This window comes from Phragmites australis, chromosome 5 (genome assembly GCF_958298935.1).
Source record: "Phragmites australis chromosome 5, lpPhrAust1.1, whole genome shotgun sequence".
Taxonomy (NCBI): Eukaryota; Viridiplantae; Streptophyta; class Magnoliopsida; order Poales; family Poaceae; genus Phragmites; species Phragmites australis.
The window spans coordinates 4,931,146-4,951,914 of record NC_084925.1 but is presented as its reverse complement, the minus strand read 5'-3'; the positions used below and the strand labels follow the sequence as shown (position 1 = coordinate 4,951,914).

The window sequence follows — 20,769 nt, the reverse complement described above, 5'->3', positions numbered from 1 at the left end:
AACTGCGAGGGTAAAGATTCATACTTTATGGATCGAAATCAAAGAAATTTATCCTGTATATGTAAATAGCTGTAGTGAGGTCTAAGAGATTTGTGTCATTCAAACAATAAAACTCAACAGAGCCGAGCATGAATCATGTTAGATTTCTTTTCCTTCTTCTCTACCAATAACCAGCTATACACCACCATTGATTTGAGCCTCAGTTTAGATCCAGCAGTATGGATACCGACTGGAAGACAAGGAATGTAGACGAATGAATAAAGTTGAACAATAAGTACCAAAATTATCTTCTCAAATTCATTCGATCCTGAGTTGTCGTGATCATCTCAAGTTCTCCAATTCATGTGTATTCCAGATCTTGCCCTTGCACATCGAGCCTCCAAGCTGCTTTGTGCTTGTATCATGGAAGGATTTGCTTAGAAGGGAATGTCTCTCAGGTCTCCTTCGCGTTCTGGGGCTCTGTATGAAAACCCTAGTTCTTCTCCTGATTGCCGCTTTACTATGCTAGCTCTCTGCATCAGGCGCACAAGTTGCTGGACAACCTCTGACATAGGTGGACGAAACTCTGACTCGGGCTGGAGAAACAGAAGATATAAAACATTCTTAGGACATGCTACTGCCAGGAAACGCAGGAGCCAAAATGATAAAATAAACTTTACAGCAAATGATTTTGTGTGGTTAAGCAAAGGAAACCAAACACAGAAGCAGTAAAGTGAGCACTCGAAATATTGACAAATTAGGCACTACTCCGCAAGACAGTTTATTCCACACATGATTTTTCAGATTGTTTTAAGGTCGCCACGAGTGCTTAATGGTCACTACAGATCAATAACTGAACGTGTCACAAAGCAAGAGTATACCTGAACGCATAGTGCAATTATGTCTGCAAAACGGGAGAGAGATTTAGCTGGGTACATTCCATTTAATGCTGGATCAACCATCTTAGCAAGTGCATCAATATCATGAAGCTGAGGAGTAGCCCATCTAACAAGAGACTGTTCTGACCACTCTCTAGAACTGCAATAACCATCCAACAAGGGTCATTTGAACTTACTATAAGATTGCATGCACCAGGATCGGATTTAAGCTAGACAACGTACCTGTCTAGCGGCTTCCGCCCTGTCAATAGCTCTAACATCACTACTCCAAAACTGTACACATCACTCTTTACAGTATAAATTCCAGACATGGCAAACTCTGGGGCACTGTATCCAAATGAACCAACTACTTCAGTCGAAACCTGTAATAACAAGCCAAGTACTTTCCGTTTTAAATTTAATATATATTCTGTAGGGGAAACCCTCCAGTTACATAATTGAAGGGTAAAAACTACAGAATCTGAACATGGCTATTCGAAAAACAACTTCAGTACAAGTGATGAGGTGTACCACTTGCCTGTCTTTCAGTATTGGGTGTCAAGGCAGCAAGTCCACAGTCAGATAGGTGTGGGTTATGCTCCTCGTCTAGTAGGATGTTCGAAGACTTAAAGTTTCTATGAACAACAGATGGCAAGCACACCTCATGCAGGTATCTACAAGAAGATTTGGAAGACATTATATGCATCCTCTGCCATAACCTTGAAAAAGGGTAAAAAGTGCTGTCTGATTCAAAAAACTTACTCCAATGCCCGAGCAGTGCCTAGTGCTATCCTTACGCGGATGTTCCATGTAAGCTTCCTGCTCATCTCATCAGAGAAGTGCAACATATCATGCAGCGTTCCATTTCCAATGTACTCATAAACAAGAAGCCTTTGCCCATGTTCAACACAATATCCTGTTAGTGGCACAATGTTTGGATGCCTTAGTCGCGACATGCTTGATACAGCCTCAAGAAAGTTGTCTTCTTCCTGTAACGAAAGTGCAGCACTGTCTATCTTCTTAACTGCAAGAACCTGTAATCACAACACACAACTCAGACGCAGTGCACAGCATGAGTAAGAAAAAATAGTGGTGTGCAAGGTCTAAAAAACCATTTATATTCGCAAACCACTACCTAAATAAACAACAAAACAACAAAGACTTGGCTTGGCTTGGCTTCATAGCTAATATTATTCTGTGAACAATGGTAAAGCAACCAGTCTGATATATTGATAAATGACAATGTACAGATTCATAATGCACAGAATAGTCTGCAGATGAGATTAGCAAGAAGGGTATTGATACAACACACCCAGTGTATAGATTTTAGTTTTGTATAAGAAAAAATTACAAGCAGCACACTGTACCTTTCCATTTGGGAAATCAGTCTTGTAAACACGACCAAGTGAACCCTCGCCTAGAAGGGAATCTTGACAGAAGCTATTAGTAGCGACTTGGAGAGAAGCAACAGTATAAGGTGTTGCAGTTATGGGGACCTTTGTCCTTTTTATCGAACCATTTTTACCGTAAACCCTCTCAGGAGTCATTTTCTCAGCAGGTGGCAATTTCACAGTTGCTATAGAGGTATTTTCAAGACTTTGCTCTGGGATTTCCCTGCTAGAAGCTACAAAGCCAAAACATAAGAGTGAAAATATAAATTATATCAGAGTTCTGCAATTGTGCTATCCCTTTTGGTTATATCTTCAGAACAAGAAACGTGATATCACTGTTTCATATAGCTCAATCAGACCATTAGATCTATTCATAAAATTCTAAGTTTTCCAGTTTTCCACTACTGTATTATGTCTGTCCTAACTAGAAAACTATACTGCACAATTATACTGATCCCAAGATCGAGCACATGAATGCAAAGGGAGCAAATACCAATTGTTCAAGCTCTGGCCATAATTCAACTACATTGCTTTATCATCACCAATGCCTTCACTATGTGGTTTCCAGACCAATCAAGCAGTGTTCCAGTTAAATGTTACCTCTTTAACTACAAATAGCATCTTAGCTAACTGAACAAGTTTCATTTATCTAGCATCAACCAAGAAGAGTACTGCAACACAAAAACATGCCAGCATAAGAAGTGTCATACCTCTCTCAATGTTTACTGTTAGAGGACCTACAAAATCTTTTGAGTCTCTGCTGGCATCATCCTTTCTTTTCCGAACATTACGCATGCAGCATACCAAAAGCAAAAGCACACATAAGACAGCAACAATTGAGCCAACAATTATCCCCACAAGCGGACCTGTCCCAAGACCTTTCTTATCACTTTGACCGGTGGTACTCTCAGAGCCTTTTGGAGCATCTCCTTGTACCTGAGGATGCTTACGATTACGTGGCCTTTGAGGGGGTGGTGGCATAAAAGGTGGTGGCGGGGGAGCAGGTCCATTGGCAAATGAGTTTCCTCCAAGTCTATGATTGCAGTTATAGCAAGTCATTAGAATGTGTCAATGGCAATTTCCACAGAAAAGTGCAGTAAAACATATTTGGAACATACATTAGATCTGGAATGGAGCTGAATTCTTTTGGTATCCAACCAATGAAATTGTTGTTTGCAATGTTTCTGTTTAAAAAAGTTATTAGTTATCAAGCAAGTAACAGTAGAAGTCAAACTATTGTCTGAAAATTCACTTACAATGTAGTAAGGCTTAGGCCACTGAGAACATTGACAGAACCTGTTAACTGATTGTTTTGCATATAACTGCAACATGGGTAAGCATGGATCTATCATAGCCGAAAAGATAAATCAGAAAGTAGAACTTTTCTTTGAAGAGATTATTTAATACTTACAGACTCGAAAGATTTGATAAAGAACCAAGAGAATTGGGAAGATCCCCTGTCAATTTGTTGAAAGACACATCTCTGTCAAGGAGTATAAATAGCATAAGATGGATTCAAGAAACCAAGGAAAGAGTATTTATGTGTGTCATGTAAAAGGTTACTTCTTATGACCATTATAAAGGTTAAAATTTTCGAGGGACAATTGCATGAAAGGCATACATCAAGTCCACCTGCCACCATGGCTCACTAGTTTAAGGCTTTATTGGGAAGGGAAGGGATTCTTGTCTTGTACTGGAAGTATTATACTTTAGGGAGTATAATACTCAGATCCTCCTCCAAAAATTTTGATTATGAAAAAATACATGATCCATCCAATATATGGGCGTCAATTTTGTACAGTACAAAAAGCATGAAACTACCAAAATTCCAATTCCAACCATCATGTCCATTGATTATATCTTTTCATATACTGGTCAACTTCTAGACCTTAGTTCCCCGTATGAACTGTGAAGAAAGCTGGCATTCTCTAGAGTTTTACATAAAGTTTTTCAAGATGAAAATTTTGAAGTACATAGCTTACAAGAAAGTAATTCAAAGGTGGTGTTGCGGAAAAAGTATCCCGGAAGTGTGATAATGGAAAGATTTGACTAATCACACATTCCTTGGTTCTTTTCTATTTGATGTTTTAGGAGGGAATGAGCTCTTTCTTGTTTGATATTATAGGATTGCGAGAAAAGCTGGCTACATCTTTCTAATGTTCACCTACATCATTTAGTGTATGCTACATTTACAAACGCAATCCATTTGTTCATTGGTCATTGGGATTAAAGATGGATGGTTTACGAAACAAAATAAATTAATGAGGTAAAATCCAAGTTTAAATCTTGCAATGAAGAACAGAGTTTCAAAAGGTCTTACAACTCTGAAAGTGAATTGAGACTTCCAAATAGATCACCCATTTGTTGAGACAGTGAGTTGTGGCTGAGATTACTGCACAGAAAGTGTAAGTGTAACTATACTTTTCCAGCACAATATAACAATAATACTTGTGCAAACAAAACGAAGTAGAGTTGCACCGGGTAGCAGCTTACAGGTACTCAATTGAAGCCATGTTTGATATAGAGTATGGAAGGTTGCCAGAGAAATTGTTGTTTGCCAGATTCCTGCATCACCATTCACAGACTCACAGTGAAACTCCAAACACCAGTTACTTCAGAACAAATTATACAAGGAGGGACACATACAGATATGTGACATTCGGTGGCAACTGGTAAGGGATTGAACCATGCAAGTTGTTATCGCTCAAATCCCTGCATGTTATGAAATTGTGGATCAAAACAATGTATAAAACAGAAGAATACAGACAAGTTGTTAGCTCTCACAATGTCTTCAATGAAAATAGGTTGGAGAGTTCGTATCCCAGAGAACCACCCAGCCCAGTCCCAGGAAGCTTGCTGTATGGTATGAGACAAGAATAGATGAGCGTTGGGTCGTTTCATTTCAGGAATTTCCATAGCCACACAATTAAATCAAGGAGCTGAGACGCCAATGAGTAAAATTGCCAAGAAAGAAGCAAGTGAAATAAGAAGTGTGCAGGAAAACATCAATTAAGATTACATCACAGTATACTAACCCCAAATTGTCATTACTTATCACAAAGCATGACTGCAACGATCAGTAAATAAACTTCTACAAAATGCAGATACTAACACAGACCACATTTTTACAGCAGGTGCTTCCAAAATGCACATTCCTACCAACTCCCAAGGGCCACAAATTTAGGTACAACAAGAATCAAATACCGTAAACCAGTCAAAAAAGCACGGGTCATCTACATCACTAGACCTACCAAACTGTGAAATGAATCATGGAACTCAAAAGGCAATCAATCTGCACGGCTGTGCAAGATATCAAGATGGTTACTTAGAAGCGGGCGTCACGGTATCTTACATTTCGGTGACGCCGGCGCCGGAGCAGGTGACGCCCTGCCACGCCGCGCCGCAGGGGTCGCCGCCGGCTGACCAGCCGGCCAGCTGCGAAGGGCTGTTCCACGAGGTGTAGAGATTCCCCAGCGCTGCAGCTGCAAGAAACCGAACCATTAATCACACACAAGAACCCGGAAATCGGTGGCGCGGGCCAAGGTTAGTACCGTCGGCGGAGTCGGTGTTGGCTCCCGCCGGCGCCGCTGCGAAGGCAAGAAGAAAGCCGGCTGCCAATGCGGCGGCCAGCGCCGCCATTCTTGGCCCCACACTGGTTCCCCCTCCCCACTTTCGTTCCTGATCCTCCTCGGTGACAAAGCCTGCTAGGTTTCTTGGCCGCTTCCTCCCCTAGGCCATGGCCACGATGGTCAGCACGGGGATCACCATGGGTACGGCCAACGGGCTATGCCTCTCTTCTCTCTCCTCCTCCTCTCTCACTCTACCAAGGATGACACCTAATACGCGGGGGCACAAACGGCTAAAAGGGAAAGAAAGGAAGAGAAGAAGAAACGCTGTATGCCATGGTTGCTTCCGGCAGGAAGATTTGGATGCGGAGTGGTAGTGGTGGTATCGGTAAAGATTGTTTTTTTTAGCTCCTCCCTCTTAAATTTTTGTTGGGTTCCGGGCTGCTGTTCTTGGCTCTCTCTCCCCCTCGATGAGAAGGAAGTGCTTTTGATTCGATACATTAATGGGGAGCAACGGGAGTAGGTGAAAGGTGTTGAAGTGAGGCTGCAGATATAAAACGGAGAAGGAAGCAAGGCTGATGCATTGGTAAATGTTATGGACAAAGGTTTATACTAGTAAGAGTCAACTTTGTGATTTTGTTCGATTGAGTGGATAAATTTTTCGCCCTTATTGTCTCTTCAAAGGACTCTTTAACACCTTCTCTAATCATTTCTACAGTATCTATCCGGAACATCCTCCACCTTCTTCTCAGGATGACTAGATCTTTTTGGTACTTGATGTCAAAAGGAAAGAAGTTGAAAGAAGTGAGAAAAAGAGAGAGTGAGAGATAATCTTTCTTTTCGTCTTGTGAGAGAGGTAATCTATCTTTTCTATGCATAAGACTCTATCATGTATGTAATGTGATCAAATATGTTGCATCTTTATTTATTTTGGTTACATGAGAACTATGTGATAGACTATGTTTAAGTATTGTAAATAATGAATTATGTTTATTTGCTTATCTCTATATTCTTCTCTATCTATATGTTCTAATTTTGTTGGATGTAGTGAGGAAAATATTTTGAATGATATATTTGTATTAGAAATCTCATTGATTATATCCTTTTCCTCGGATCCAAGAAATCAAGGTAAATTCCATGGAATTTTTTATTGAAAATCTATAACATGTGCCATTTATATTCTCTTCAATCTTATAGGCGCATATGTAGGGGAGCTTAGCTTAACATGAGTTTTTATAACATTTATAACCTTTAATTTCATATTCTTAAAATTCTTGCTATGGAAACTCACCATCGAGTCTTCTTTATGCCATATGCTAAAAGTGGGCTCAAAACTTAATTCACATAATTTCTTAGTGTTATTATCATCAATTACCAAAAAGGGGAAGATTGAAGCATCTAGGCCCCTAATTCGTGTTTTGGTAATTAATGACAATAAAAAATTTGTGGACTAACATGTTTATTTGAGTTATAAAAAGGTTAGTTACAAAGATGTTGCGAAGCTAGAAGAAGTATGTGTGGAAAACATGAAAATAGCTAGCTCAAGGCAAAGGTATAATTGTAGTGCATTTTCTTTTGCCAGTCAAAGGACATTAGAAAAAAAATTGACCGGATTGATAGGATAAGTGCCGTACTATTAAGAGAGGTTGATGTGCATTTACTCGAGACATCTATAATGCCATAATTGCTCAAATTTGCATTTTATATAGAGTGGAAAATTTTGTTTGAGAGAAACTAAAGAAAGACGACCTTTGGGGTGTTTCTGAATTGTGGCGGTCTGACCACCAGAACGGCCGGTATGACCGCTCTATAGTAAAGGTTGTTCTATTCAAGTTTCAAGTGTCACGATCTGATCGAAGTGCTTTTCCGGTCTAACCACTGTATAACCATGTTTGAGATGTGTTCGGACCTTAGTCCCGATCTAACCATGGTGTGGCCCGGTCTGACAGCCAAGGAAAGAGGGGTTCAGACCCTATGATCTGGTTGGCGGTCTGACCGCCGGGCATGACCGGTCTGACTGCCAAGGAACAGAGAGTTTTGGCATTCTGTTCCCCGCTCACGGTCTGACCGAGAGTGTTGGCGGTCTGACTGCTAGCCTGTGTCAGAAGTCATCATCATGACTTTATAGCCGTTGAACGGTCGACAGTCTGACCGCCAGTCAAATCAACAGAAACGGTCATATTTTGGAGTGTGGCCTATATATAGTCGCTTGGTTGGTTCAAGGGAGGTATCTAGCACTTCAACACAATACATTTGAGCTCTTGCCCTCCTTATCTCCCTCTCTTGGCTTAGTGGATGTATACTTAAGAGTGTGAGAGTATCTAGTGCATAACTTTGAAAAGTTTGAGAATTAAGGCACTAGTGATCCTTCAAGCAAGCGTCATCGACTTGTTACTCTTGGAGGTTGTCACCTCCTAGATGGCTTGAAGGTTATTGCAGTATTGAGCCCTTCAGAGAAGATTGTGAAGGAGCCACATCGATGATTATGAGAGGCCTTGCCGAAGTGGAAAAGTGCAACACTAGTGGAATAGAGGTAGTGAGTTGTTCATTGCTCTATTCCGACTTAAGATCAAGTTGTTCGATGTGATCCCTTTCTCCGTGTAAGAATTGGATACTTGGTAGAGAAGCGGTTAGAAGCTTGAACTCAACTCAATGTGGATTAGGGGTGATCGGCAAATCACCGATACTACGGGATAAACTTTGAGTGTCATCTCTTGAGCTATTTACTTTCATGCAATTCACCTTATGTAATTTATCTTCCTACAATATAAATTATTGTATGTCACCCTAGGATTGCAAACCTTGACATAGCTCTTAGTTGTTTCTTATTGTTCTACTGATCTTTAGTTTGTTTTCGCAAGTTTTCTTAATCGCTTAGCAATTAGTTTTAAAACCACCTATTCACCCCCCTCTAATCGGTATCCTAGATCCTACATCCGGTGGTGAAGAGTGCTAAGAGTGGAAAGCCTGACACCAGAGTACCCAAAAAACCACTAACACTGCTTGTGAGAGTACTCGAAGTTGTAGCAGGTGCTCGAGGTGCAGTTGGCAGCTGAAGGCCTGAAGCCTGAAACACAGATCCCAAACAACCTGAGATGAGACTGAACATCATGTCGTTGTTCTCTTTGTTGGACTAAAGTGCTGCAAACATAGCATTCTATTGCTACTGAAGAGACTGCATGAGCACCATGTACTGCTCCTGCCAGCGCAGAAGATCTACCTAAAATTTTGCCTGAGCCTACTTATGACGTCTCTGTGTCTCGGCCTGAATGGCCAGTGTCTGTGCCTAAATGGCATGTTGCTGCTGCAACTGTTGAAGTATAGCTCCCAACTCTGAAGGTGATGCAGCATGAGCTACTGGAGGTGTCGTCTCATGTATTGAAGGCTGTGGCACTGAAGGCTGTGGTACTACCTAAGAAGATCCTCCTGCCTTGGCGTTGTGTGACCTAGTGACTGGCAGGAAGAACTCAACATCATCAGTATTCGAGTTGTTTTCCACATCAATGAAGGCATGTGATAAACTTTACATAGCCAATCCTAGGCAGCAAACTCTGTCTCATGGCCATATGAATAGTCTTCACCTCAGGTGTAAGCATGTTTGGTAAACGAGGTGAACTTGGGACGAAGGGCTGTGGAACAAAGGCCCGATCTCATCATCTGTCAAAAAGATGCCTCCAAGAAGAGCACGTCATGGGGGTGCGGTGTCTAGGTTAAGAACCTCATAAAGGTACATGGAACTCACCTGAACCCCTAACGCTGCCAAGATGTTGGTCCTGTAGAGTCTGAACTACTCTCCTTGAAACATGATCTGAATGAAATCCCTCTCCTGTGAGATCCAAACTGTGGCATAAAAAACTCTGACCCACTCTTCAACATATATGTCCACATCCGTGAGCAGAGCTGATAAACCAAGGAAGGAATTAAGTGGTGTCTCATGTCCACTCCTCCTGTATCCAATTGCATCTAATGCCAGTTGAGCGTCTTGTGCTTGCTCAGACTAATCCTTCTCCTCAAGTAATACATGTGAAAGCTCTCTTGTAGAAAAGTCAAGAACCTGAGATTTACCCCCTCATCACTCTGTGGGGGTAAACCACTCTCCAATTGGCACAAACATCAACTTCTTGATATTTGGTGACTTGAAAGATGTCAAGTCACGCATACGAACCTCTGCCTGTGCCTAAGGCTGCTCTGTCTGCTCCCCCTGAGTTTGCTCTTCCTCCTGTGTTGCTGGCTCTTGACAAGCCCGCTTCCAGCTACCTAGCTGGCCGAAAGGTGTCGAGCCCAAACCCGGGCAGACCAAGTGCGGGTGGACCAACATGGCTGTGAAATGTCACTAACCGACATCTGCAGCAGCTATCGTTCTATCCCATTCCTTCTGTGCCTTTGTCTTCTTTTTCTTAGGTTGCTCAACTGTCTTGCCCTTGTTGTGGTGCTCACGACACATTTGATAGATTGAATAATGATAACAAGATGAGTGAGCGCTTCAGGTTTAAGAAATTTGCATGAACTTTTGACCTAAATTTGAACCCTAAGAAAGGTTTTGATGTGAATTGATGCGAACATGCTTCGGATTTAGGAACAAGACACTAGAGATGATCAATTTTTAGGGTATTTGACTTGAATTGAACCAATTTGGCACAAATTTACATGGATTTCTTTATTTCATCAAATATAGGGCAAGACAACATATAATCTAGCCAAAAATTGCTCACCACAAAGAAAACCGATAAGGGAACTGGCGGTGAGAGGGGAGCACGACACTCGGAAGACTCGGCGATGGTGGACGGCAACACTGGACGCGACGGTGGTGACGTTGGGAACAGGGCGACACTAGGGCGAAGCGGCGACTACAGACGATGATGAGGTGATGTGGTGGAGCAATGGGGAGGGCAAGCTGCGATGATGGAGCGGCGAACCTATGACGGTGCATGAGCGGCAGCGCAGAGGCGATGGCTGGGGCGGTAGCGCGATAGATCAAGAACAAGATAGACATTCGAGACCAAAACCTTATACGACAGGTGAGACCCGCAAAAAACGTGAACATCGGACGATCCGCTGCTGAACATGTGAGTGTAGGAGAGAATACACCACTCCAATATTTCCAGAACACTTCCCATACTGAGCCATAATCGTTCTTCAAACGTCGGAAGGTCTGGTGAAGAAAACTTTGCACACGCCGGATTGTTTTCCAAAGCATCTCAGAGGCAGTCACTAACTTGAGTGCCGGAAGGTACGGTGAAGAACTCTAAGCAAACGCCAGACCTTTTTCTAGGGATACTACAGATCTGATAGAGCACAGAGCACTGGATGATCCACTGAGAAGAATAAATCAGGAAACACCGGACCATCCGGTGTGAAGAGAAACATTTTGTTGAACTAAAATCTCTCATTGAGTCCAAACTTCAAATAAACACACAACAAAAACACATGTTTGGATCAGCTCGAGTGAAGATCTTACCCTCTCAAACACTCATTTTCAAATATTTGCCCAAAAAAGCTATATCATACATAATTTTTGAAATAAGCAATAAGAACTAATAAGAAAAGAGGGAGAAAACTCCAAGGAAATGTATGAGCTATATTGCCTATAAATTCAAATATTAAGACTTTAAATTCACTAGGACATGTCTCAATAGGCATTAAGCACAAACATTTTTTTTTAATTACACTTATAGAGGTGTATGTCCATATTGGGAGTGAACTCCTTTGTGATCTCTTTACCGCCAATGCACATGCAATACAAAACAAGTGCATGAAAGTAAACATGAGTGCATGCTATATGACATGTAAATGCATATCATAAAATATATCTTCCCTTCTCAAGCTTCTTCATGGTGAACCCAACAACATACCTTGAGTGAAACTAGGGGACCATCAACTCAAGTAAAACACATGTTCGCCACTATCTTGAGAAGGTTAGAAGCACTTATTATGAATGCATCTATATGACAAGGCATCGCATGATGTTAGAAGCATATATCACATTCAACTCACTTCGCAATCTATAAAATGTGGCTTCATCTTGAGATTTTGTGAAAATATCCACAATTGATCTTCCGACCTTACACTACTAACAGAGATATCATTTTTAGCCACATGATCTCTTTGGAAGTGATGGCGAATATCAATGTGTTTTGTGCCAGAATGTTGAACGAGATTATTTGCAAGTTTTACGGCACTCTTGTTGTCACAAAGAAGTGGAATCTTCTCTAGACAAGCACCAAAGTCTAACAAAGTTTGCTTTTATATGAAGGATTTGAGCACAACATACTCCGGCGGCTATATATTCAGCTTCTACGATGGACAATGAGAGTTTGCTTTTTAGAACACCATGAAACTAGGGACCACCCTAGCAAGTGGCACCCACCTAAAGTACTCTTACGATCCACATGGCAAAGTCTGAATCCGAGTATCCCAAGAGTAAGAAACTAGCGCCTTTGGGGTGCTACAAGCATATACTAGATGTATACTTTAAGTATCTAAGGATCATCTTAACCATGCTAAAATGTGATTCCTTAGGATTAGCTTGAAAACGAGCGCACATGCATACACTAAACATAATATCGGACATAGATGCGGTAAGGTAAGGAAGCGACCCAATTATAGAACGATAAAGTTTTTGGTCAACCGGTTTATCTATTTCATCCATATCGAGATATCCATTATTAAGCATGGGAGTCTTGATTTGCTTGCTATCATCCATCTTGAACTTCTTGAGGATGTCCTTCATGTACTTCTCTTGATGGATGAACGTCTATTCCTTCAATTGCTTGATTTGAAATCCAAGGGAGTAGTTGAGTTCTCTAATCATCGATATCTTGAACTCCCTAGATATTATGTCACCAAATTCCTTAAAAAACTCTTTGTAATATTATATCATCAATATAAATTTGATATAAGAAAAGCTCATTATCGATGATTTTTGTGAACAATGTAGTGTCCACCCTCCCGATCTTGAATCCTTGGTTGATGAGGAAGTCACGTAGACGTTTATACCAAGCTCTTGGGACTTTCTTGAGTCCATAAAGCGCCTTGTGCAATTTATAAATATGATTAGGATGTCTAGGATCTTCAAAACCAAGGGTTGTTCAACATAAATGAGTTCATTGATGAAGCCATTTAAGAATGCACTCTTCACATCCATTTGATAAAGCTTAATATTATGATGTGAAGCAAATACAAGAAGGATACGAATGTCTTCAAGCCTTTCCATGAGAGAAAATGTTTTTCCAAAATCCAACTCTTCAACTTGTGCAAATCCTTACGCGACGAGTCTTGTCTTGTTGCATACCACCACACTATGTTTATCTTGCTTGTTACAGAAGACCCACTTGGTTCCAATCACGTTTTATCTTGAGGTCTTTCTTCAAGAATCTATACTTCATTACAGGTGAAGTTGTTGAGTTCTTCTTGCATTGCAATCACCTAATTTGGATTCTTATGAGTACATCTACATGTGTGGGTTCCAAATAAGAGACAAACTAGTAATATTCACAAAATGAAACATATTGATAAGAGTGTGTTCTTACTCCCCTAGATGGACTCCCAATGATCAAGTCAATGGGGGTGATCCTTAGAAATATGTATTTTCTTTACCTATGGTTCTTGATGTGTATCTTTAGGTCGTCCAACATCTTGAGCTTTCTCTTGAGAGATGTGTATATCATGTGATGAAACCGGTTGATCATTTTTCTCATTATTTTGATCAACTTGGAGTGCCATGGAGGTGTGTGAAGTGGAAGTAGAAGGTACATCTTCATCCTCCTCCTTCGGCTTATATCCTCAATTGTCGTCTTCTTCATCGCATCTCTCAAGGGTTCATCACCTACATTATCACAAGAAACACCTTCTCATTGGAAACTATTAGATTTATCAAACTCCACATCACATGTTTCCTCAACAAAATCAGTGACATTGTTGAATACTCGACATGCTTTGAAGTTAGATGCATAACCAACAAGAAAACCAATATCATAATAACGCTCAAACTTCCCTATGCGCTCTCTTTTCTTGAAGATGAAGCATTTACACTCAAACACCTGGATGTATGAGATATTGAGTTTCCTCCCAATGAGAAGCTCATATGACGTCTTCTTCAATAGTTGGTGGAGATATACTCAATTGGATGCATGACATGCCGTGTTAATTTCTTTCGCCCAAAACTTCTCCACCGTACCATACTCATCCAACATTATTCTTACAAGAGTGATCAATGTCTTGTTCTTTCTCTCCATCATGCCATTTTGTTGACGGGTATAGGTTAATGAGAACTCATGCTTAATGCCTCTATCATCACAAAATTCTTCAATTTGTGTATTCTTGAACTTTATCCCGTTTACACTCTGGATCTTCACAAGTATGGCCTCAAATTCATTTTGAGCCCTCTTCGCGAACTTCTTAAAGATCCCAACGGTCTTACTCTTGTCATCTAAAAAATGTCCAAGTGTGTCTTGTATAATCATTAACAATGATAAGACAATAGAGATTACTACTAAGACTTTTGTAGGTAGTTGGTCCAAAGAGGTTCATATGTGGAAGCTCCAATGGTCTTCATGTAGACATCATTGATTTATATGGATGAGAGCTTACAACTTGCTTCCACGCTTAGCAAGAACTACATAACTTGTCATTCTCGAATATCACATCCTTCAAACTAACCACCATTCCATTCTTGAACACCTTCTTGAGTTGACTCATTCTAATGTGTACATGTCGATGATGCCAAAGCCAACCTATATATATCTTGGTGAAGAGGCATGTTGTCAAGCTAGTTTTATTAGAGGAAAAATTCACAAGATATATATGTTCATGTCTAAAGCCTTTAAAGATTACATCATTATGCTTCTTACTAGTTATGCCAACATCAACACCATTAAATAAGCATGTGAAGTTTAGATCACATAGTTGAGCTACGAAAAGCAAATTAAAGCTAAGAGACTCTACTAAAAGGACATTAAAGATAGATAGATCATTTGAGGTTTCTACCTTACCCAAACCTACCACATTTGCCTTAGAATTATCACCAAAAGTGACTTTTTCATGATCGTCCACTTCATCTTCTAGTGAGGTGAACGTCTTTACATTGTCGGTCAATATCATTCACTATCAAGCACCCATTGCTTGTCATCGGCTTTGTAGTTCACCAACACATAAAAGATCAAGCTTGTTGTTTAGGTACCCAAATAAGTTTGGTACTCTTAACGTGAGACACAAGAGTTTTAGGCACCTAAAGTTGCCTAGGAAGGTTGCCCTTAGCTTGATTTGTAATGAATTTAGCCATAACTTTTCCACTTTTAAGCTTATGCAATAGAAAATGATGGTCATTGAAAGTGAACTTATATTTAGAATGTAGATTAGGGAGGGTTTTGGTAGGAATTGGACACTCCTTTGTGCGATGACCGGTTACTTCACAATATTGGTAATATGAACCAACTTCCTTGATAAAGTAATTCTTGATCTTCGGTGACTTGATAATTTTTTCCACCTAGTTGGAAAATCACCCAATGCCTCTCTTATTGTAATACATTACATTCTTCATGAGGATTTTCTTGTGTTTGTACTCCCCTTAGTCAACCAGGCCACACATGAGTTCAGATTTGTAATCTCATCTTTGAGCTCTTGCTCCATTGCATGGTTAGTCTTAGAAGAAAATATAATATTATATAAAGAGGAGCATGGCATATCGAGAAGATCATCACAAGAAGTATATGTATTGACCTTAATGATATTGATAGTAGGCAATTCATTTATGCTAAGATCAATGGTATCATAAGCTAATTCAAGTTCTTGATATTTGCATTTCAAGTCTACATGCTTAAGTTTTAGTTTCTTGTTACTAGCCTCAAGTGACTTACTAGATGCAACTATTTCATCATGTTTCTTAAGTATATCATTGTATTTAGCAAGTAACTCATCATGACTAGAACTAAGCTTAGCATTAATATTTTCAAGAAACTTGATCTCAACTTTTTGCTTATTGATAATAGTAGCATAATCATTCATGAGCTTAAATAGATCATTAGAGGAAAGACCATCATCATCGCTACTCATTTTGTTGTTACCTTTTGCCATGAGACATATAGGTGGTGGAGGAAGCGGTGGATCATCATTGGTCATGGCAAGACCCGTAAAGTTGTTGTCTTCATCATCATTTGAATCATCACTTGAGCTTTCGCCGAAGACCCATTCACCAATAATGTAAGCCTTGAGGTCTCCACCCTTCTTGTTGAAGAGATTCTTCTTCTTCTTCTTCTTATCTTGACTCCTCTTCTTGTGCTTATCCTCATCCTCACTTGCATTATTGGTCTTGCTCTTGTTCTTGTTTCTCTTGTTGGGGTGAAGGCAATCATATAATAAGCGGCCATAGTCACCACAATTCTAGCACTTTTTCTTATCTCTGCCACCGGACTTGTCAAGTTTCTTTGAGTGAAATTTGTTTTTCTTGAGATCATAGTTGTATCCCTTCTTACCCAACTTGGATATCATCTTTGTGGTTTTTCTCATGAGGAAGACAAACTCGGTGTCAGAGTCATCATCATCAACAACATCATCATCTTCATCACTCTTACTTGATGATGGAAGCTTCATCTTATTCTTCTTCTTGTCAATTATCTTGGCCTTCAGAGCAAGATTCTTCTTTAATGAAGATTGATCATCTTGATCTTAAAACAAGAATATCTCATGAGAACAAATTTTCCTAACGGCATCAGTGACAGTCATACTATTGATGTCCCTTTCATGTCATTGATATCTTTTTTATGAAGAAGAGAGATGACGACGTTGTATTGAGGCTTGAGAAGCACTATCAAGATCCTACGAATAATATCTCTTTAAGACAATCGAGTAAGTTCAAGAGAACTGATTTCCACAACAAGCATATTCATACGAGAATACATATCATTGCATAACTAATTGGAAAATATCTTAAATTGATTAAGATTATTCATTAGCACATGATATCTTTTCTCCCAAATTTTCCTAGAACCCTCATGAATTTCATAAAGACCGGTCTAGATATCATGAGTTAATTCCTTACTACTTACTCTGGAAAAGACCTCTTCACTAATTCCCTCAAATATAGCATTTCTATCATTAGCATTTCAGCCAAGTTGTTGTTCGGTAAAAGGTTGATCAAACCCAATAGAAGTGGCTAGCTAAACTTCGGTGGAAATAGTCTCGAGATAGCTCGCTCTACGAACTTTCCAATAGACGAAGTTTTTTTCCTCGAACCTTGGCATACTACTTTCATTCCCAGGAGCCATTGTTCTAGGATGTTAAGCCTATCAATAGAACGTAGCTTTGATACCAATTGAAATGATCGATTGGCCTAAGAAGGGGAGGTGAATTAGGCTTTAATTAAAAACTTATTTCTACTGATTTCTAGAATAAGTAGCAACCTTATCTAGAAGAAAGATATTGCGACTACACGAACAAGCTAGAACAAAACAAACAAAACATGCAAGTGAAAACACCAAGTAAATGCGGAATTGAAAACTTGCGTGAATGTAAATGTTTGAAGTAAATACGGGAATATAAATGAGATGGGCAAGAAAACACTGATTTTCCCCGATGTGTCGAGGAGTTGGCACACCCCTTAGTCCTCGTTGGAGCATCCACCAAGGATATAGCTCCCCCTTGAGCCACCAAGACTCAAGTGCTCTCACTCCTGATTGCTACTTCTCCATCTTCGGATTAGCGGGCATTAAACCAAGTACAATGATCTTCTCGGGGCTCCCATAAGAACTCTAAGAGCTCACCAAGACATCTTCAATCACTAAAGACTAGCTAGGTGTTGCTAACTACAAAAAGAAACAAGCCAAGAGCTTCACTTGACCATGATCAAGCCTAAACTATAGCTAGATGCACACTTGCTACTCTCTGTGCACTAATGATGTTCTTAATCTTCAATTAAGAACTTTAGAATTCACTCTAGTGCATTCTCTTGCTAATTGATGACACACACAATGTATAGGCTCCTCTAGGTTCGCAAGAAATAGAAGTGAGACGAAGTGAGGGGTATATATAGGCTAGAGGTCAAAATCTAGCCATTGCCTAACCACCCACGTTTCCTGTGAACATTGGATGATCTGGCGTGCACCTGCTCACGTACGTCGGACCATTCGGCATGTACCTTTTCCAAAAGCTAGTCAATACCAGCTGTCACTGTTTTGAAATACTCTGGCAAAACCTCCTGTTCAAATGCCAAACCATCCGCCATGCACAATCATGCCAGACCGGCTAATTACATATTCTCTGGAAAAATTGCTCTGTTGAAGTCACCACGGGTACACCGGACCATCCAGTGTGTTAAACCACTTCTTCTACAGAAATTTGAATTATGTAAGAAAGCTCTAGTGTGTTTCAACCGCAACGTCGGACCATCCGACACGTAGACTTGAAGAACCTCTTCTGAGTCAAAACACTCCAACGAGTACAATTTGCACAGCGCCGGACCATCCGACGTTTGCAATCTTTTCTGAACTTGTCCAATTCGGACTTTCTTGAGTTCTATCTTCTCGCAACTTATCCCTGGGCTTCTCTGAGCTACCTAGTGCTAGAGTTTCATAAGTGTACATCAAACCAAGTCTAGACTTAACTAGATAAAATTACTACTCTTAGCCTCTCTTTATAGTACGGTCAAAGAACTAAAAAGAGAACCTATGCTACTTTAAGTGTCTTTCATCTCCTTGTGACACTTAGAATTAAAAGGTCCTTAATCTTGATGCTCATATCCTTTGATCATCCATGAAATCAATTTTAGGGACCAAGATCGCCTAAGCATTATTGTGAACTATTTTTTTTAATACCCTTCAAAACAAATTTGTTAGTCACAATAATACAGTTGTCATTAATCACCGAAACACTTACCTAAGGGACTAGATGCTATAGGAGCCACCGCTCCCATGACCGAGTAGTGTGGCGCAACAGGCTTGAGGACTACAGAATGGATGGTCTGGCTGCCGCCTTCTCTACGTGGGGAAGTAGAAAGAGCATGCCATCTTGGGTTCGGTGGTGTTATAACGATTTGACTCGGGATATGTGTGATGCTTGAAGCCAGTGGTGTAGAACGTGCCACACCACCCGCCTGCCAAGATGGCTACAACCATGGTGCTTGGGACGGTGTCAATGAACCCTCCATTGCGGACTTTGCAACCTACATAGGAACATAGCTCATGTTTGTTTCATTAGTGGAGGAAATTTTATCCTTTTTCAATTTTTTGGATTGTTCATCCAACCCGTTGGTATGGTCATCGTCATCGAGTAAGTTTTCATCATCATCATTGAAATCCCCATTCAACTAGGGTTAACACGATCCGTCGTTGATGACAAAACTCGAATCTTTGAGAGTTAAAGTGATTTCATACCCGTCAAGACCGAATAAAATGCCTGTTTCTACCAGCAATATTTTAGCATCCATCACGACTAACTACATGTCAATTATACCTCTTTGCCGAAGGCATCTCATGTCGATTTCCTATAGAGCGCCGAGCACTGTGCCAATGGCCCAATAGTGTTGGTATATAGGCAGAATTTTTGGAGATTGCACTCAAACTTTGTGGAGGTGGTAGTGGGCGGGATGGCACATTAGACGACATCCATTCTCCAAATGAGAGTGTTACCCTATGTGCTTTAAGTCAAAATTCAACTTTTGTGAAGCTCTTCCAATATAGGGAAAGTCACAAGAAAAGCGTCCGCCCCCTTGGGGATTTCCTCATAGTTCCAGTCTGTGCGGATTAGCCCTCTGAGTTCATTTTGGATTACCTCCTCTATTACCTGACCACCCAAGACAGGCACGACAGCGGTCGGGGTCGACTGAGGCTCGACCCCTTTATGCCTGGTCTCAAACATTCGAAAGAATCCCAGTTTGGTGCCTCCAAACCTGAAAAGCATCGCATTTGGCTTGGGCATATAGAGTAGCGGGCACTTAGCTGGTAGATGATCCTTTTTGTTACATACTCCCTCCTTCCCACAATATAGGGCGCATAAAATTTTTCTCTAAGACCAAGGCACTCGATTGAACGTCGCCGGAGCTCCCACCTCCATCACTGCATGGCCTCGTGGCGCACGCCATGCAGCTCTTCATTCCTCGCGCCCTCACAGCATTTACGCTTCACGCCATGAAGCCTCGCGCTCACGCTCCCACATGCAGGCGCTCCCTCGCTCGTTTCGCGCTTGATTTGCTCCACGTGCGCCCACGTCTATATCCCGCGTCCACGCACGCCCGCCTTCATCTCCCATAATCTCGCTTCTTCACCGTGCGCCAGCTCTCGCGTTCAAATGCACTCTTGCCGCCGGCTCTAGCATCCAAATGCATTGTCACGCACATAAAATTTCCAATTCTCCGTGAGCTCCGAATTTGAGTTTTGCGGCCCAGAATTTGCAAGGCCTGCACCGCCAAAATCATGTCCATATCTTCCTATACATAGCTCGGCCATACCTTCTCCATGAGCACCTTCACTTCTTTTCTCTTATATTCTTCTCTCATCCATTAAAATGATTTGAGTATGGCAAATTTTGACCTCAACCAACCAATCAATTGGGAGCAGATTGAAGAGTTTGATGGACTTGTTATTGATCTCAACTACAATCTTGAGTGGGATGAAGGTATACATCATGTTGTTATTTCTATTATTTGGTTTTGTTTCGTGCTCAAGGAAAACATGGTGTAGCAGATGGAGCTGACGATAATGGATGAGGAGATGAAGGTGACGAACATGGTGGAGGAGATGTCCCTGTGGAACAAGAAGTTGCCAGAGATCAAGGAGAAGGAGATGGTGCTGGCGCACACGGGACGCTCGAGCTCGCCGACGCACACGGCAAGCTCAGGCTTGCCGGCTGCGAGCGCACCAGACTCGGACTCGCCGGCCGCGGTCACGCCAGGTATCGCGTCTCAGGCGAAGGCAACACCGGATTCCTCTTCTCAGGTGAGGGCAACGCCGGGCGCGGCCACGGAAC

General features: G+C 41.0%; 1 protein-coding gene across 1 annotated transcript; it reads right to left on the bottom strand.

Moving 5' to 3' along the window:
* Nucleotides 1–187: 187 nt before the first annotated feature.
* Nucleotides 188–6,365, bottom strand: LOC133918537 (protein STRUBBELIG-RECEPTOR FAMILY 8-like). The gene is made up of 16 exons (XM_062362449.1): nt 5,800–6,365; nt 5,601–5,730; nt 5,033–5,104; nt 4,895–4,960; nt 4,742–4,813; nt 4,569–4,640; nt 3,660–3,731; nt 3,505–3,570; nt 3,367–3,432; nt 2,959–3,281; nt 2,225–2,481; nt 1,620–1,891; nt 1,396–1,531; nt 1,101–1,240; nt 861–1,017; nt 188–575 (listed from the first exon to the last, which is right to left on the bottom strand). The coding sequence occupies exons 1-16, from the start codon at nt 5,885–5,887 to the stop codon at nt 417–419; spliced, it is 2,148 nt and encodes a 715-aa protein (XP_062218433.1). The 5' UTR covers nt 5,888–6,365; the 3' UTR covers nt 188–416.
* Nucleotides 6,366–20,769: the final 14,404 nt, after the last annotated feature.

Bases quoted from the DNA above. Each gene is read 5' to 3' on its own strand.
- LOC133918537 (XM_062362449.1), bottom strand. From the start codon at position 5,887: ATGGCGGCGCTGGCCGCCGCATTGGCAGCCGGCTTTCTTCTTGCCTTC. The intron at 2,482-2,958 runs GTATGACACTTC...TTGGCTTTGTAG, and splicing joins AACAGTAAACATTGAGAGAG to CTTCTAGCAGGGAAATCCCA. The intron at 1,532-1,619 runs GTAAGTTTTTTG...ATCTTCTTGTAG, and splicing joins GGCACTGCTCGGGCATTGGA to ATACCTGCATGAGGTGTGCT.